This window comes from Apodemus sylvaticus, chromosome 12, assembly GCF_947179515.1.
Source record: "Apodemus sylvaticus chromosome 12, mApoSyl1.1, whole genome shotgun sequence".
Taxonomy (NCBI): domain Eukaryota; kingdom Metazoa; phylum Chordata; class Mammalia; order Rodentia; family Muridae; genus Apodemus; species Apodemus sylvaticus.
The window spans coordinates 10,775,538-10,792,764 of NC_067483.1; the positions used below are offsets into that span (position 1 = coordinate 10,775,538).

At 36.9% G+C, this 17,227-nt stretch overlaps 1 protein-coding gene and 1 non-coding gene across 4 annotated transcripts in view; one reads left to right on the plus strand and one right to left on the minus strand.

Moving 5' to 3' along the window:
* Positions 1–17,227, minus strand: part of LOC127697757 (contactin-associated protein like 5-3) — an 826,357-nt gene that overhangs the window by 510,012 nt on the left and 299,118 nt on the right. For all 3 annotated transcript variants that reach the window (XM_052201048.1, XM_052201047.1, XM_052201046.1), the window contains exons 5-6: positions 15,386–15,589; positions 8,381–8,565 (exon numbers count right to left, since the gene is read on the minus strand). In XM_052201048.1, the coding sequence (XP_052057008.1) occupies positions 8,381–8,565; positions 15,386–15,589 (389 nt within the window). The remainder of the gene's footprint in view (positions 1–8,380; positions 8,566–15,385; positions 15,590–17,227) is intronic.
* LOC127698024 (U6 spliceosomal RNA) lies at positions 13,237–13,344 on the plus strand. The gene has a single exon (XR_007980666.1). It is a non-coding gene; the product is annotated as a U6 spliceosomal RNA (small nuclear RNA).

The window sequence follows — 17,227 nt, forward strand, 5'->3', positions numbered from 1 at the left end:
CTTGTATAATACATATACTTTGCATGTGCATATTTGTCTGTACATGTGAGTCCTCATATATGTGTGTGCATATTCATACAGTGCTCAGATCCCCATACTACATAATTTCACTTACCCTCCTCCTAGATTATTTGTTTTTTAACACATTTATTTAATATTTAGAGAGTTAGTTTGTGTTGGGGGATATATGCCTGCCACACGGAAGTCTAGAAACAACTGAGAGAGTTAGTTCTTGGTTTAAACCATGTAGAAGTCAGGGAATAAATGCAGATCATTAGGATGGGAAGCAAGTGAATTTACCTACTGAGGCTGGTGAGATACTAGCCATTCTTTTGTTTGTTTGTTTTTTTAAATTCATCATGATAGAATCACTGAACTTAAGCTCATCTATTAATATATATATGCCCATGAGTTAACATTTTATAGTTATACTATTTGAGGAAATATAAAACAAGCAAAACAAAATAAACATTTAAAAAATGGAGACTAGAAGAAAAGAAAATGCCTTAAGAGTATCTAAAAATCTTTCCCAGTAAGTTTTCAAACCAAGTTCCATCATCGATCTCCTATGCCCAAGAGGGCAGCCATCTCCCCTGGTGAATCTCTAGGCATCATGTATCTATGAATATGTGAGTAAAAGGGAAAGAGAATTGAAGATGTGTCCCTCCTCCTGTGTCTTAGAGCTTACTGTATGATACATTATGGGTTATATCCTTTGCTGGGCTGGTTTAAGGGTTAAATCGTTGGGTTGGAATGATAAAGATACTCAGAGGCACACGTGTTTCTAGGTGGTTGTGCTGCTCAGGAAAGTTCTGGGACATTTGAGCTGTGGAGCCTTCCAAGAGGGAGTACTTAGCTGTGAAGTTTTTATAGTCTGGAAATACTTCATTGGCTCTCAGCTTCTCTACTCCTAATGAAGTGTGTCAGCTAGCCTCACAGTCCTGCTGCTGTGCTTTGTTCAAAATAATGAATGGTATCCCTTTGGAACTATAAGCAAAAATACTCCTTTTCTCTCTTTAGTTCTTTGGTAAGAGTATTTAATCACAGCAAAAGAAGAGAAAATAATACAATAGTGCAAATGTTATATACCATGAGGGGTCTCTCTCTCTCTCTCTCTCTCTCTCTCTCTCTCTCTCTCTTTGAATTTTCTCCTTTTTCATCTTATTTTATCTTAATGATTTTTCTGTATTCTCTATGCAGTCATTTTAGGTTAGCCTTACAACTTAGTTTTCAAGGAAGAATACCAATATATACCAATAGCAATTATATTCCACATTGTCTTAGAACCAATTTTCCTGAGGATCTATAGTTATTTTAATCTGAGATAAAAAGTCCCAAGTGTTCAGTCATCACTTTGTTCATGTATGTGTAATAATGCAAGTGCTCAGTAACCAGTGCCAGCAATAGCAAGGACAACAGCAAGGGGAGGTTCTGACTATGTGGAACATCTTCCAATCTTCTAGTGGACTGGAATAGAGCTCAGCTGGTACACTGCTTTCCTAACCCACAGCAGGTCTAGAATTACATCTTGATCACTGCAAAAATTGGGTATGCTGTTGTATCTGTAATCACAGCTCTTGGAGGGTAAAGGCTGGAGGAATGGAAAATCAAGATCATATTCAATCACATAGTGAGTTAAATGCCAGCAGCTTGAGCTACCTGGGATCCTTGAGAGAGAGAGAGAGAGAGAGAGAGAGAGAGAGAGAGAGAGAGAGAGAGAGAGGAAGAAGAATGGGGAAGAAGAAGAAGAAGAAGAAGAAGAAGAAGAAGAAGAAGAAGAAGAAGAAGAAGAAGAAGAAGAAGAAGAAGAAGAAGAAGAAGAAAAAGAAAAGAAAAGAAAAAGAAAAAGAAAAAGAAAAAGAAAGAAAGAAAAAGAAAAAGAGGGAAGGAAGAAGGAAGGAAGGAGGAAAGGAAGGAAGAATCATTTCAGAGAGACATTGAATTAGAATAATACTGTGCTAATTCAAACAAACATATTCATTGTTTTTAGGTAAGAAATAACACCAATATTATTTTTTGAAACAAATAAAAGACAAGTAGAAAAATCTCAATCCTTTCTATGAATTTAAATTCCAAGACAAGTATGTAATGAGGATATAGTTTTCAAAATAGGTAAATTTAATCATATAGTATAAAATTATATATATACATATATATGCGTATATATCACACAACATATAAATAATACATGTATTAAAATAAATAATCGAGAAGGAAAGCAAGAAAAATATATAGTGTGGAGTTTTAGCTGCCATAAAAATGTGCACTTTCATGTACACATGAAACATTTTAATAAGTATTAAAAGTAAACAATTACATTAAATATGAAAGAAACTATATATATATGAAAATATGTATATGTATCAGTATATGTCAATATACGAGATGCTACCCTATGAGAACTTGTAGGATTGTTTCATTTCTTCCAATGAGTACATTATAGCTTTGCAAGTTTCTGTTTAGCACTCCTGCCCTAAGTGAGAGCATCAACAAAATATGATTTATTAAGTGGTTAAGATAGGAGTCCTTTTAAGTTTATCCAGGTTTGATTTACAGAAAGAAAATAAAATCCCAAATATTATGATTCCCCATGCACCTTCCATGTTGGTTAAGAAAACACATAATCAGAGAGAGTTAGATTGCTGTCATGTGAGTTGAGAGTTAACTCTTCTGAGGAATAACAAATTTACTGCACTTATACTTTTTAGACACAAGTTAACTCTCAGAAGGGATTTGGAAAAACCCCATCCCTATCAGAATCTAAGTAAGAAACTACCCCATGAAAGCCTAAATATTACTGATCTGAGAGGAGAGAGAAACCATTTCACTGGCCTCCATTATCTCTTTTCCCAGGTGACCCATGAGCAGCCTAGTGTGAGCTTTTGTTGATGTGAACAGATACAAAGTGATTGCGATACTCCATTAAGTTACTGTAATATTAGGCTCACCATAATTTTTCAATTACCAATCCTTTTGGACTATGACAATCAGACTTCTCTAAATGATACAAACTATCATTGTTCTTGGTTGTCCTCCACAACTTAATGTTGAGATATATATTGCTGACAGCATGCATACTTTGGTCATTGGATGACAAAAGTCAGGTTGGATATGAACAAGAAGTTTACTTCCTAGAAGCTAGCCTTCATAGTACCTCAGACTTCAATGATTTACTCAGCCATGAATGCTGTGTGCAACAGTAATGACTTAACAAGCAAGATGTACCCACTATTTAAAATGTTCCATAATTATTATAGAAGTAATCAACAACTTGTCTTTTATTTTTTATTTCTCATTATTAACATATAGCCATAAGATATATATATATATATATATATATATATATATATATATATATATATATATATATATATATATATATTCCATGCATTATTTTGAATAAATGTTATTATTACCATTTCTTAAATATTGCATTCATTATATACTAACAATGAAGTACCTCAAACTCTCATACTTGTGTCTTCTATATGTACATGTCAATATAGCATGCTACATTTTATTGGTCTTGAAAGTCTGGAAGCTCACTGGGACAATGGTTTAGAATTCCTTATTTGCTAATCAAAAGAATCTTATTTTGCATGTGAAAATAATTTATAATTTAATACATATGTGTTCTTTTGTTGTTTTCCAACATTTAGGTTAGTTGATTTGTCAAAATTGTATTTGCTAATTTGTTAAAAATATTATATTTTGACACACTAGTTATACTTATTATTTGGTAGAGTATGCTGATATTAATCAGGTATCTCTTTAATGGAAGTTTTTTTATTTTATTATCATTCTCTTGTTTCTTTTCTTTTCTTTTTTTATTCGATAAATTTTTTATTTACATTTCAAATGATTTCCCCTTTTCTGGCCCCCCACTCCCTCACTCCCTGAAAGTCACAAAAGTCCCCTTCCCTCCCCATGTTCTCCCATCCACCCCTTCCCACTAACCTGTTCTGGGTTTGTCCTATACTGCTGCACTGAGTCTTTCCAGAACCAGGGGCAACTCCTCCTTTCTTCTTGTACCTCATTTGATGTGTGGATTATGTTTTGGGTATTCCAATTTTCTAGGCTAATAGCCACTTATTAGTAAGTGCATAACATGATTGATAATTTGAGAGTGAGTTACCTCACTTAATATGATGTTCTCCAGCTCCATTAATCTGTCTAAGAATTTCATGAATTCATTGTTTCTAATGGCTGAATATACTCCATTGTGTATGTATACCACATTTTTTGCATCCATTCTTCCATTGAGGGATACCTGGGTTCTTTCCAGCTTCTGGCTATTATAAATAGGGCTTCTATGAATTAGTGGAGCACATATCCTTATTACATGCTGGGGAATCCTCTGGGTATATGCCCTGGAGTGGTATAGCAGGATCCTCTGGAAGTGACGTGCCCAGTTTTCTGAGGAACTGCCAGACTAATTTCCAGAGTGGTTGTACCAGTTTGCAACCCCACCAGCAGTGGAGGAGTGTTCCTCTTTCTCTACATCATCGCCAACACCTGCTGTCTCCGGAATTTTTAATCTTAGCCATTCTAACTGGTGTAAGTTGAAATCTCAGGTTTGTTTTGATTTGCATTTCCATAATGACTAATGAAGTTGAGCATTTTTTAAGATGCTTCTCAGCCATTTGAAGATTTTTTTTAAAGATTTATTTATTATTATATCTAAGTACACTGTAGCTATCTACAGACATACCAGAAGAGGGCATCAGATCTCTTTACAGATGGTTGTGAGTCACCATATGGTTTCTGGGATTTGAACTCAGGACCTTCAGCGTAGCAATCAGTGCTGTTAACCAATGAGCCATCTCTCTATCCCCAGAGATTTTTTTAAAAATATTTATAGAAATAAAAATTATTCTATGTTTTATTATTTTTCCACTGGAATCTATGCCACACTTAGAAGGACCTTCATGCCTTTGAATGATAAAACTATTTTTTCATGTTCTCAAAGTTTCATCTAAAGTTATTTTTAAAGTTATATGAATATCATACACATAGATATTTCTTATTGTAAAGTAATTCTTATATAATTTATTACACATATATGTTATATAAATATGTAACATATCTTAATCATACCCTTTACCTTTATCAGCTTAAAAGTTCAAAATAGAGACTTCTGACACTTAACTTCTGTTATACAGTACAGATGGTATCTGGCACCATCATAAATCTGTATAATTTTATGATGTCTTATTTTATGATGTTATGATAGAGCAATCTGTCTCTTGTCTCCAAATGTTGGCAAAAGTTTGAGGTTCATGAAACAGCAATTTCTGAGAAAAAATTTTCAAGTTGTTTTACCCTTAAGAAGTATATTTTTCAGCCAAGCAGTTGTGGCACCATGCCTTTAATCCCAACATTTGGGATGAAGAGGCAGGTGTATTTCTGAGTTAGAGACCAACCTGGTCTACAGAGTGAGTTCCAGGACAGCCAGGGCTACACAGAAACACCTTTCTTGAACAAACAAAACAAAACAAAACAAAACAAAACAAACAAAACAAATAGACAAAAAATTAACAAACAAAACAGTGTGCTTCTACAGGAAGGCACATATCTGATGGGAGCAGCTACAGCTTAATAGAGTGACACTGCTGAGGTCATTTTTCAAAAAATTAATATTCATTTCAATGTCACACAGCTGTGAGCTCATAAATTTCTGTCCTAATTAGATCATACAGAGGCAACATGCTTGTAAATCAGTGGAAAATTAGGTAATTGCATAGAATTTAAAACAGTTACCTTGGGCATTGAAGTATATGGAAAAATGGTGAGAATGAACATGGACTTGGTGGCTATCATTTTGTCAATGTCTTCAAGTTCATTAAAGATATCTCTGTGCTTTGAGATCACTCTAATTTCCTGTGATCTCTTTGTTTCTTCAAACAATTAAACAAGTTTATGTAAGAAAGTGATGGATACTCAAAGATCTTCTCTTGTCAGCAATTCACAAATAGCTATATGATATATTGTCTGAGACAAAGGAAGGCAATGGGTCTTTTAAAATTACTGAATGGCATACATTATCTACAAGACACAGAATAGACATTAGTATCAAAGGAAAAGAACTTTCTTAAGGTTTATGATGATGACTAAAATGAAATAAGTTTGCTTTTAATTTTTCCATTATTTCTTGTTTTATTTGATATATTCTTTATTTACATTTCAAATATTTCCCCTTTCCTTGATACCCCCTCACTGAATGTCTCAGAAACCCTCTTCCCTCCCCCTCTTCCCCCATTCATCCCTTCCCACTTCCCTGCTCTGGTATTCCCCTACACTGCTGCACTGAGCCTTTCCAGAATGATGGCCTACTCCTTCCTTCTTCTTGGACATCATTTGATATGTGGATTGTGTTTTGAGTATTCCAAGCTTCTAGACTAATATCCGTTTATCAGTGAGTGCATACCATGAGTGTTTTTTTGAGACTGGGTTACCTCACTTAGGATGATGTTGTCCAGCTCTATCCATTTGTCTAAGAATTTCATGAATTCATTCTTTCTAATGGGTAAATAGTATTCCATTGTGTATATTTATCACATTTTTGTATCCATTCCTTCATTGAAGGACATCTGGGTTCTTTCCAGCTTCTGGATATTATAAATAGGGCTGCTATGAACATAGTATAGCATGTATTCCTATTACATTCTGAGGAATCCTCTGGTATATGCCCAGGAGTGGTATAGCAGGGTCCTCGGGAAGTGTCATGCCCAGTTTTCTGAGGAACAGCTATACTGATTTCCAGAGTAGTTGTACCAATTTGCAACCCCACCAGCTGTGGAGTAGTGTTCCTCTTTCTCCACATGCCCGCCAACACCTGCTGTCTCCTGAGCTTTTAATCTTAGCCATTCTGACTGGTGTGAGGTGAAATCTCCTGGTTGTTTTGATTTACATTTCCCTAAGGACTAATAATGTTGACCATTTCTTTAAGGTGCTTCTCAGCCATCTGAAGTTCTTCAGGTGAAAAATCTTTGTTTAGCTCTGTACCCCATTTTTAATGGGGTTATTTGGTTTTCTGAGGTATAACTTCTTGACTTCTTTGTATATATTGGATATTAGCCCTCTGTCAGATATAGGGTTGGTGAAGGTCTTTTCCCAATTTGTTGGTTGCCGATTTGTCCTTTTTTGTTAAGATATAGTTCTCTGAACTTTTGTCTGTGATCAAAATCTCTGTCCCTTTTATCTTTCTTTTTCTTCAATGAGTCTTTAAGATTGCAAAAGAGGAGTCTTTCATAGTGGGACAAGCCTATAATCTCACATACTCAGTATGCTAAGTCAGATAACTGAGTAAAATATTTCTTGAATATTAAAAATGAGGTATTGAAGATGCAGCTTTGTTGGTAGAATTCCATCTTTAGTACCACATGAAAAGGATTGTGAGGGTACATAACTATAGCCACAGTACTCAGGAAGTAAAGGCAATGGTATTAGTAGTTTAAGAGTGTTTAAGAACAGTCTATGCTATATGTGATCCTGTCTTAATATAATGAACTTACCTGAAATTAATTTAAAAAATAATAAAAGGACTGTAGACATAGCTTCCTGGTAGAGTGGTTTCCTAGCATGTGAATGCTTCTAGATTCAATGCCAAGTAACACACACACACACATACATATATACACACTCACACATATACAAACATAAGGGCATATGGAGACACTTAAAGAGAAATATCCATTTCGATGTTAGCTTAAATGTTCACTTGCTTATAGGATTGCCTGGGAAGAGAGTCAATTCAGTGTTTATTACACTGGCCTGTCACATGTATGTAGGAGATTGTCTTGATTTCTATTTGAGTGAGGGAGACACACGATGAATGTGATCTACATCATCACATGGGTTGAGCCCTGGGCTGCTTATATGTGAAGAATTCTGATTAAGAATAAATAAAGAAAAACATATTTATTCTCATTTCTCTTTACTGTTGATGTAATGTGACTGGCTAGCTACTTGAGTTTATGCTTTGACTTCTCTGAAGTGATAGATTCTAATCAGGAATCATAAGCTAAATAAACTCTTAGTTGCCAGGTTTCTGTGACACAGCAACAGAAATTATACAAGGATACAAAGACACACACACACACACACACACATAAACACACACATACACGCCCACACACCCTATCATACATATATATATATATATATACATATATGCAAGAGAGTAAAAAGAAATATTGATTTTGACTTGTACAATTGTCCCTCATTAGGGACACAGAGCTTGGCCAAGGCACTTTCAGACCTTAGTGCGGATCTTCGTTGGTGACTCTTCCCTTCTAACCTAGCCCAGATAGAGGAGCTTAAAGTTTGATTTATAGACATCCCTCCTACTCTATGGAACCTGCAGGGAGGGTTGACTCACCTCATAGTCAATGTCCAGTACATCAGTCTCACCCTTCGTCTGGAAGTGCTGTGTGTTTGTGTCCACAGTGAAGTTTGCCTGCTTGCCCACACGTTCCAGGAGAACCGAGTGCCAGTGCTGGTCATCCAGAAGGCTACCCAGGATGACCAAGGGCACAGTACTGCTGAGCTGGCCTTTGCTGTCATCTACAGAGGGGGGAGGTGGAACGTAGTGTTAGCCTGGGAAACTTTGAGTCATATCCATATACAGCACTGAGTACCAGGTAAGTAAGGATTCCTCAAATCTGTCCCTCCACCATGCATACCATCAGGCATACAGTAAGATTCATACACAGGTTTGCCCTCAAATTCCATAAACAGGTTGTAGCTCAAATGATATACATCTCCACTTTATGACAGGAAATGAATGTCTCCAGGACAACAGCAATCACATGGTGACAGGAATGCTAACAACACTGGCAAAACCAATGAGATTGAAAACAGAAGTTTCAACATTTAAAATAAACATAATTAAACACACAGACACACACAATTTATAAGACAAAAGTGATGTTGAACCAACTTTCAGGAAGCCAGTGGCCATACAGAGTGTGTCTGTACACACAGGAAGAGGGGAAATCATAACCATCTCAGCTTCAACTGTTAAGTGCCTACCCTATGAACTGAGTCCCTCCACCAAAAGGTAATGGCTGCTGCTACCACACAAATTTTTCTCAGAATCAAAGAAAAGCTGTCATTACAGATCCATAATTTTTAAAATATTTATATATTGTGTGTATGCATGCTTGCGTGTATGTAAGCATGTGTGCATGCATGTGTGTATGTATTGAGTTGGATTTTGCTTTGTACCATGTGTGTGCTAATCTCTTACTATTAGGCCTGGCAGTGCCCAGTGGGCCCTTTACCCACTGATACATCATTTGGACCTCTAATATATTACTTTCAGTTTGAGAGTATAGTATGCTGCCTGCTGATTCTCTGTGTGGAAACCTGTGGGAAGGAGTTGCACTCTCTGAGGGGGGAGAAGGGAGGTGGATGGAGACAGCTACTGCTCCCTCTGCAGCAGCTTCCATGGTGTAGCAGGAAACTGCAGGTAGTGCAGCAGGGAGTGGAAGCACTGCTTTTGTTCCTGAGTCTAAACAAAGAGGCTAGACACTGCTTGATAAGGCAACTAAGTCTGTGCTCCACCAAGTGGGGACTGATCACAGCTGACCCCAGTTTCAGGAGAAAACTCTCTTACTCAGGTAATGTTATAGCTGTTGTACAACAGAAGTTCTCACACAATCCTTCATGGAGTAATTCTCACACCTTTATTCTATCTGGATAAGATATTATGTACATTTTTGGGTGGATTAGGGTTTGACAGCAGATACTATCTATTGGCTTGGTCTGTGATGTTAGGGATACCTCAGCTGTGCATGAAGTGTCTTGGGGCACTGCCACTACATGACAGATTTGGGTGTTGTGGTCATCTGTCATGGTCCTGGTTGGAGAGCAAATGAAGCACTTACAATTCTCTGGTATGAAGTTCTGGGGCTTCCAAAAGCACTTAACCTTACCAAATTCCTGGCAACATCCATTGCCCCACAGTAAGTGTCCCCAATCCACTCAGAGTACAATAAGTGTGTCTCTTCTCTTTCTTGTATTTTATCATCTTTAATGCCACCTGTATTTAGGTGCACAGGTGATATTGTATGACTTGAAGGTATCAGGAACAGCTCAGAGGGCTGCTCCCTGCTAGCCTCACTATGGCCTGGTTGTGCTGTTTGTATCACTGAGTAAGGATATCTGGCTTCTTGCAGGAGTTAGTGTGGGGACAACATACTTGGCATACTTGGAAAGCAAAAGAGGTCAATAGGTGCTTCTGCTTTTTATTACTTATTTATGTATGTATATATCAATTACACAAGCCTTGAATTCTTGTCATTGTCAGATTATGCTAATGTGTTAATTAATATCCACCTCTCTTCTTCCCCTCCCTCTGAAGTAAATTTCAATATAGTAACATTGGTCATGGTCATATAAAGAAAAGTTTTCTTTTTTATATATTTTTATTTCTATATTCTTTGTTTACATTCCAAATGATTTCCCCTTTCCCAGATCCCCCCTCCCCATATGTCCCATAAACCTTGTTCTCTCCATCCATTCTCCAATCACCCCCCTCCTTTTTCTCTGTCCTTACATTCCCCTCCAATGCTAGATCAATCCGTTCCAGGATCAGGACCCTCTCCATACATCTTCATGGGAGTTATTTGTTATGCGATTTGTGCCTTGGGTATTCAGGGCTTCTGGGCTAATTAATATCCACTTATCAGAGATTGCATTCCATGTGTATTCTTTTGTGATCGGGTTACCTCACTTAGGATGATATTTTCCAGATCAAACCATTTGCCTAAAAATTTTGTGAATTCATTATTTCTAATTGCTGAGTAGTATTCCATTGTGTAAATATACCACATTTTCTGTACCCATTCCTCCTTTGAGGGGCATCTGGGTTCTTTCCAGCATCTGGCTATTATAAGTAAGGCTGCTATGAACATAATGGAGCATGAGTCTTTATTGCATGCCGGGGAATCCTTTGGGTATATGCCCAGGAGAGGAATAGCAGGGTTCTCCGCAGGTCCTGCAAGAAAAGTTTTCAAGTAGGGGTGGAGCTCTCTCATCTGAGAGTACCAGTGTTGCTATCTCCTAGTGATAATAGTTAACACACATGACCACATAAACATAGGCAAGAGGCTAAGACACAGGAAGAGGTAGTATCCACTTAGCCTGGAGGAACTAGTGCCTAGTCTCAGGGCTGGCAGTGACAGTGGAAATGTCCTAAGCAGAAGAAAGCTGACTCACAGGACTAGCATCACCCTCCTGGACTCTGTGAATGAGATTGCTGCATTTGATTAACAGCAATGGAAGGTTAGGTTAGCAACAAGTTAAAATTTGATATTTGTATCCAAATCAGCTTATTTAAAAGTTATGCCAATTTAAACTTCTGCTCTAATTTACGCATATCTAATGGGAAAAATATATTTCTGAAAAATTTTAACACACATTACTTTAACAGAGAGAATCTCTCTGTGTGCTTGTGTGTGTGTGTGTGTGTGTGTGTGTGTGTGTGTGTGTGCGACAATGTACCTTTGGAGATCAGAGACAGCCTTAAATATTATTATTCACCTTCTATATTATTTAAGACATGTTTCCTGTTTGTCCCTGAATATCCCTGACTAACCATGCTATGAGCCTCTAGATTTTCTTTTATCTCTCTCTCAAACTACAGTAAGAATGCTGTGGTAAAAAAGTCTGGCTTTATGCGCGTATTAGTGATCCAAGTGCAGATTCTCACACTTTTGTGGCAAACATGAAACTCATTGAGCCACCTTTCTAAGCCATGTACTGTGTATTTCTCTTAGTATGGGGAGAGTTCAAAAATCTCTTCATTTTTATTTTATTTTTATGAGCTGTATTCTCAGATTTTACCTATTTGCTTTTCCAACAATTGGGATTTAGTTCATTTTTTTTTTCTAATATAGAGGTTGAGGGAATCTATTTGATCTTGGACTTTACATATGTGTGTTCTCTGTTTCATTACACTGAAGATATTTTTTCTTCAAAATTCATTATATAAGGTTTGGGAGATGGCTCTGCAGTTCAAATGCTTGTTGTGCAAGCGTAATGACCAGAATTCAAATCTCAAGAAGCCCTAGTAAATGTCTACTGGTAGGTGGCCCACTGTAATGCCAGTCGAGTAGAGACTGAAGTTTCAAGTGGGATCTACCTCACAAGACTCCCCCCATCTCATTGAATTCTGTGTTTGACTGAGAGACCCTCTCTTGCTATGTGCCACATCTGTGCAAGGAAATACCCTGCACTAACATGTATCAATGAACAGTTTAAAAACATGGTCACTGAGGTGCAGACAGAGCAAGCTACATGGCTGTGTCAAATCAGGACTTTAGATAAGAACCTTTATGTCCTGGCCTTTTTTCTTTTTATTAGATATATTCTTTATTTACATTTCAAATGCTGTCTCCTTTCCTATATCCCCCTGAAAATCCCCTAGTCCCCACCCCCCCTGACTCCCACTTACCAATCCATCCACTCTCACTTCCCTGTTTCTCTGTTCTAGCATTCTCTTATACTAGGGTATCTTGCCTTTTCAGGAGCAAGAGCTTCTTCTCCCTTTGATGTTCAACAAGGTCATCTTCTGCTGCATATGCATCTGGAACCCTGGGCCCCTCCATGTGTACTGTTTTGTTGGTGGTTTAGTCCCTGGGACCTCTAGGGTGTCTGGGCTGTTCAAATTGTTGTTCCTCCTATGGTGCTGCAAACCCCTTCAGTTCTTTGGGTCCTTTTTAACCTACTGATCTGCTTTGTGGAAATATGTTGTAAGGAAATAAATTACTATTTATTATTTTCACTTATTAATAGTGGCTGAAAAAAGACTATTTTTTCAAAAGTCATTTTTCAAAAAATGACTTAAAATTGGAGATAATATTCAGGAGTTTGAGGAGAGATTAAACATACATGTAAATCAGCAATAGGATATAAGACAGTGTTGAAGTGGCATATTTCATGTTCTCATCACATTTTCAAATATTTATGAATGAAAACTATATTTTAAATGATACTAAAAAGAATACCTAATAAATAAAATGCCTATAATTGAACATAATTAATATAGGATGTATACAAGTAGAACAAAAATGTGCAAATGAACACTAAACACAACTATTCAAAACCACCAATAAACACTATGAACCCATAAAGCACAAAAATTTACCACAATATCAAAAGATATATCTTTTCCTCTATATTTTAGAGTTAGAATAACTATTATAGCATCCAGAAAGAGCACTATGTTTGGTGCTCACTTTGGCAGCACATACACTAAAATTGGAACAATACTGAGAAGGTTAGCATGGCTCCCGCTCAAGGATGACATCCATAAATGGTGAAGCATCCTATAATTTTTGATTGGTGGACAGGGGGATTGGGGATGGGTTAGGAGATTTTCGGGTAGAAACCAGGAGACAACATTTGAAATGTAATTAAAGTATATATCTAATAAAAACTAAATATAAAAAATTATGTTTGGACTATGTGAATTACTGAATGTCACTTTAATTACAAAGAATTTCATATATTTGTATAGTAACTTTGAGGATGTTTTCAGTCTTGAACATGATGGTCCAATTCTTAGTATAATCTACCACTGGGTTATGTCCATTTTCACAAGTTTATTTATTTATTTATTAATTTATTTATTTATTTATTTATTTATTCATCTTAGACAGTGTGAGTGTTAGCATGCAGTGCTGTTCTTGATCAAGCCTTCTATGTTCCAGGGTTTGAATTCAGGTTGTAAGCTTTGCCAGCAGTCACCTTCATCCACTGAGCCATCTCACCAACCCACATGTTTATTTCCTAATTCAATCCAAAAGAGGCTATACATATATTTTATCCATTTCTTTTTAGTTAGTTTTTTTCTAAAAACCATATATCTTACATTAAAACTAGTGAAAGTGGTTTGACTAAATACATGCAGAAAACAAATTCTACTTTGGAGGTCTAAGTGACATAGCTTTATGTGGTATAAGTGAAACATACATTTGAATATTTACTTAAGTGCCTGAATGTCGACTCTTGAAAAGTAGAAAATTGGAAATAAATGCCTTTTAGTGAACTTTATAATTATTCTGTAATACATGTTAGTTTACTTAATAAAATGCCTGACATTCAAAGGAGCTATAAAATTTATGGTCACTGATTTCTTACCATTTTCTTGGTATGTTGTCACGCAGGCCAAAGCTTTCACTACTGAATGCTGTATCAGTGCCCTGAAGAATGCTTGCATCTGTTATGGTTCTGTGGCAGGATTTTCACTGTGTTCCATTTGCACGTATTTCCTCCCACTAAGTAGGATGAAACAATTAAACGTTTTCTCCTAATATTTAGGAGTTTTTGTTTGTTTAGTTGGTTTGTTTTTATTTGTTCTTGTTCTTATTTTGTTTTGTTTTGTGCTTACGTGGCTCTTTTAAGATGTTCATTATAGCAGGACATATTTGAAAAAATTAAGTCATTTTAAAGCTTTAGTTATGAAAAAAGTTAATTTTAAGTAGGTAGATTTAAAGATATTGAAAAGTTGTGCTGTAGCTTATATTGCGTTGTATCAAAGAATGATACCTCTACCCCCCCAAATACTAAGTGCTGTTCTAACATCATTAATAGGAAATATTTAAAAATAATCACTGATACTCCAATGAAGACAAAGAAAATAGATCACTTAGTACTTCAGTGACTCCATTTGATGTGTGGAAGATGATCTCATGTATGTTATAATGACCTTGTACAAAAATTAGCAATTACGAACACCTGAAGCCCTGCATTTGATTTTCTAGCACTCATGTCCTAAAATGATGATGATGAAGATGACAACAACAATGATGATGATGATGATGGTCAATATGTGCATGGTTGTTTCTATAACCTCAGCCCTCAATGGCAGAAATCAGTGGATCTCAAGAGTCTAACCCAAAATATATGCTTCTAGGTCAGTAAGAGTCTTTGTCTCAAGGCAATAATACAGAGAGGATGAAATAACTAGTGTCTTGCTCAGTTCTCTCTCTGTGTGCATATGTGTCCATATCTGTATATTCATGGTCTTACAAAACACACACACACACACACACACAAGCTGATATCTAATGCATGTTTGACAAACCAGCACAAGCTTGAAGCTTGAGGAGTGGAGTTCAATTCCTAGACCTTAGGTACAAAGCCAGCAGCAGCAATTCATGCTTATAATTCCAACATTGAGGAATAGCAGAGCAGAGAGGGGAAATAGTGACAGGAAGTTTCTTGGTGTTTGTCAGTCAGTCTGGCCAAATCCATAAACTACTGATTCAGTGAGAGACTGCCACAAAAGGTGAGGAACAGTGTCCAAAAAAGATTCCCTAGATTCACCTCTGGCCACAAGAGTCATGTGAGCATATAAGCACAGATTTGATCTTACCCAGGTTCAGGTACAGGGCGAGCCTGCCCTTTTGGAGCTCTAGGGTGATGTGGTCTCCACGTTGTCCTTCTCCGTGGAACAGGACCCCATCCCTTTGCATGCTCTTGAACTTCAGGGAGATCACGTCTTTGAACGTGCTCATTGTCTTCTGATTGAACCTGTAGAGAAGTGAGCTCCAGCCATTAAAGTCAGCCACATCTGATCCTGAGAGCAGAGAGAAAGAAACATCATTGTATTTCCTGTGGCATTTATTCTAGCTTCTCATCTTTGACACTGCATAGTTCCCAGGAATGTTCCTGAAATCTGGAAGATGTTTACAAGAAGGCACATGGAGTAGAACCAACTCATGTAGAGTATATGGAATCATATATTTGTAGGCAGCCTGAAGTAGAAACTCCCATTTGTTATTGTTGAACAAAACAAGAGAAGAATAGCAAGTCTTAGAAAGGAGCTGGCATACAACTCTCTTCAATGAAGTGTATTAAGGGAGCATTCAGGCTGTGATTGGACTTTCAGATGAGAGGGGGAGAATTAGACAAATATAATGCAATACATCAATATCTATAAGATGGGGCCTTAGAACTAAGGACAAGCTTGCTTGAAAACCTGGAGAGGAAGTTCATAACAGTAACAATAAGAGGGAGATAGGGAGTGAGAGAAATATTTTGCTGTTATGCAAGGGATATCTAGATGGGCCAGAGAAGCCTCCACAGAGGCTTTTGGAATTCCTGTGAAGAAAGCCCTCTGAGGAGTATTGGACCCATCCATTGACAAACAGATTATTTGATTCTTTATACCTTTTCAAGGTGGGAAGACAGACTGCTTCTTAAACTCCCTGCCCATGCAAGAAATGCAGGTATCTGTGATCTTATTCAGGTTGTGTAATCTGCCATAAAGGTTCAGGTACTGTTCTAACAATCCTTCAGGAGACAGGGTGGCAATGGCACATTCAACTGCTTCAGGCTTTTCTGGGACTCGTACCTGATTTGTAGTCACCTTTCTGACCTAGTCTTCTTGCTAATTTGATTTTGTCATTTAGAACAATTTGTTCTCTTCATCCTAAGGTCGAGGTTGGAGTTGAAAAAGACATAGTCTTTATTCTGGTAACTCTGGATGACTAACTCAGTGTCGCTTAGAATCTTGTCATTAGAATTCTGAAGATGTTTTGCAGTTTAGTGGGAATGAATATGTATAGAGTGTATGGAGATTGAAATTTTGAAGAGAGGGTTAATGTGGTATACATTCATTTATGCCTTTTTCTAGGCTGGTAATGTACTGTTTAGAGTTTTATGCAAAATATTTAGTCACTATTTTATGGTTAAACATGTAGTCTTATTTGAGATAGACCTTTAGTTAAGACATAAAGCTTAAGCAATTATATGTGCTAACATAAAATATTTCAATATGTATGTATATTATCTAATGTCAACTCAGAATAACTATATGTAGTTACTGAAGCATATGCTATTGTTGGGCAATATGGCCTATTTTCTCAGTACATAACATAGTCACCCTTTATAATGTTAGAATAGAGGTTAGCTAAGTCTCATAGAACTGACCAAAACAATATAGAGGTAACTAGATTTATGATAATATGAATGGAGCTAATAGCCCTGCCTAGGAACAGGTGGTGGGGGTAGAGTCACAGAACCTTTACTTGGAAGCCAATTCATTATTCCTTTCTGCTTTCCCCAGCTGGAAGTTGCCTTGTGCGATTCCAGCACATAGTGAGTAGAAGATTAGGAAAGGGGGACTCTTTGAAGCTTCCATGAAGTTATCATCCACAACTGGGTGGAACTGTGCAGTGGAGCACCCATTGTACTATCACTGATGCTCCTTTAA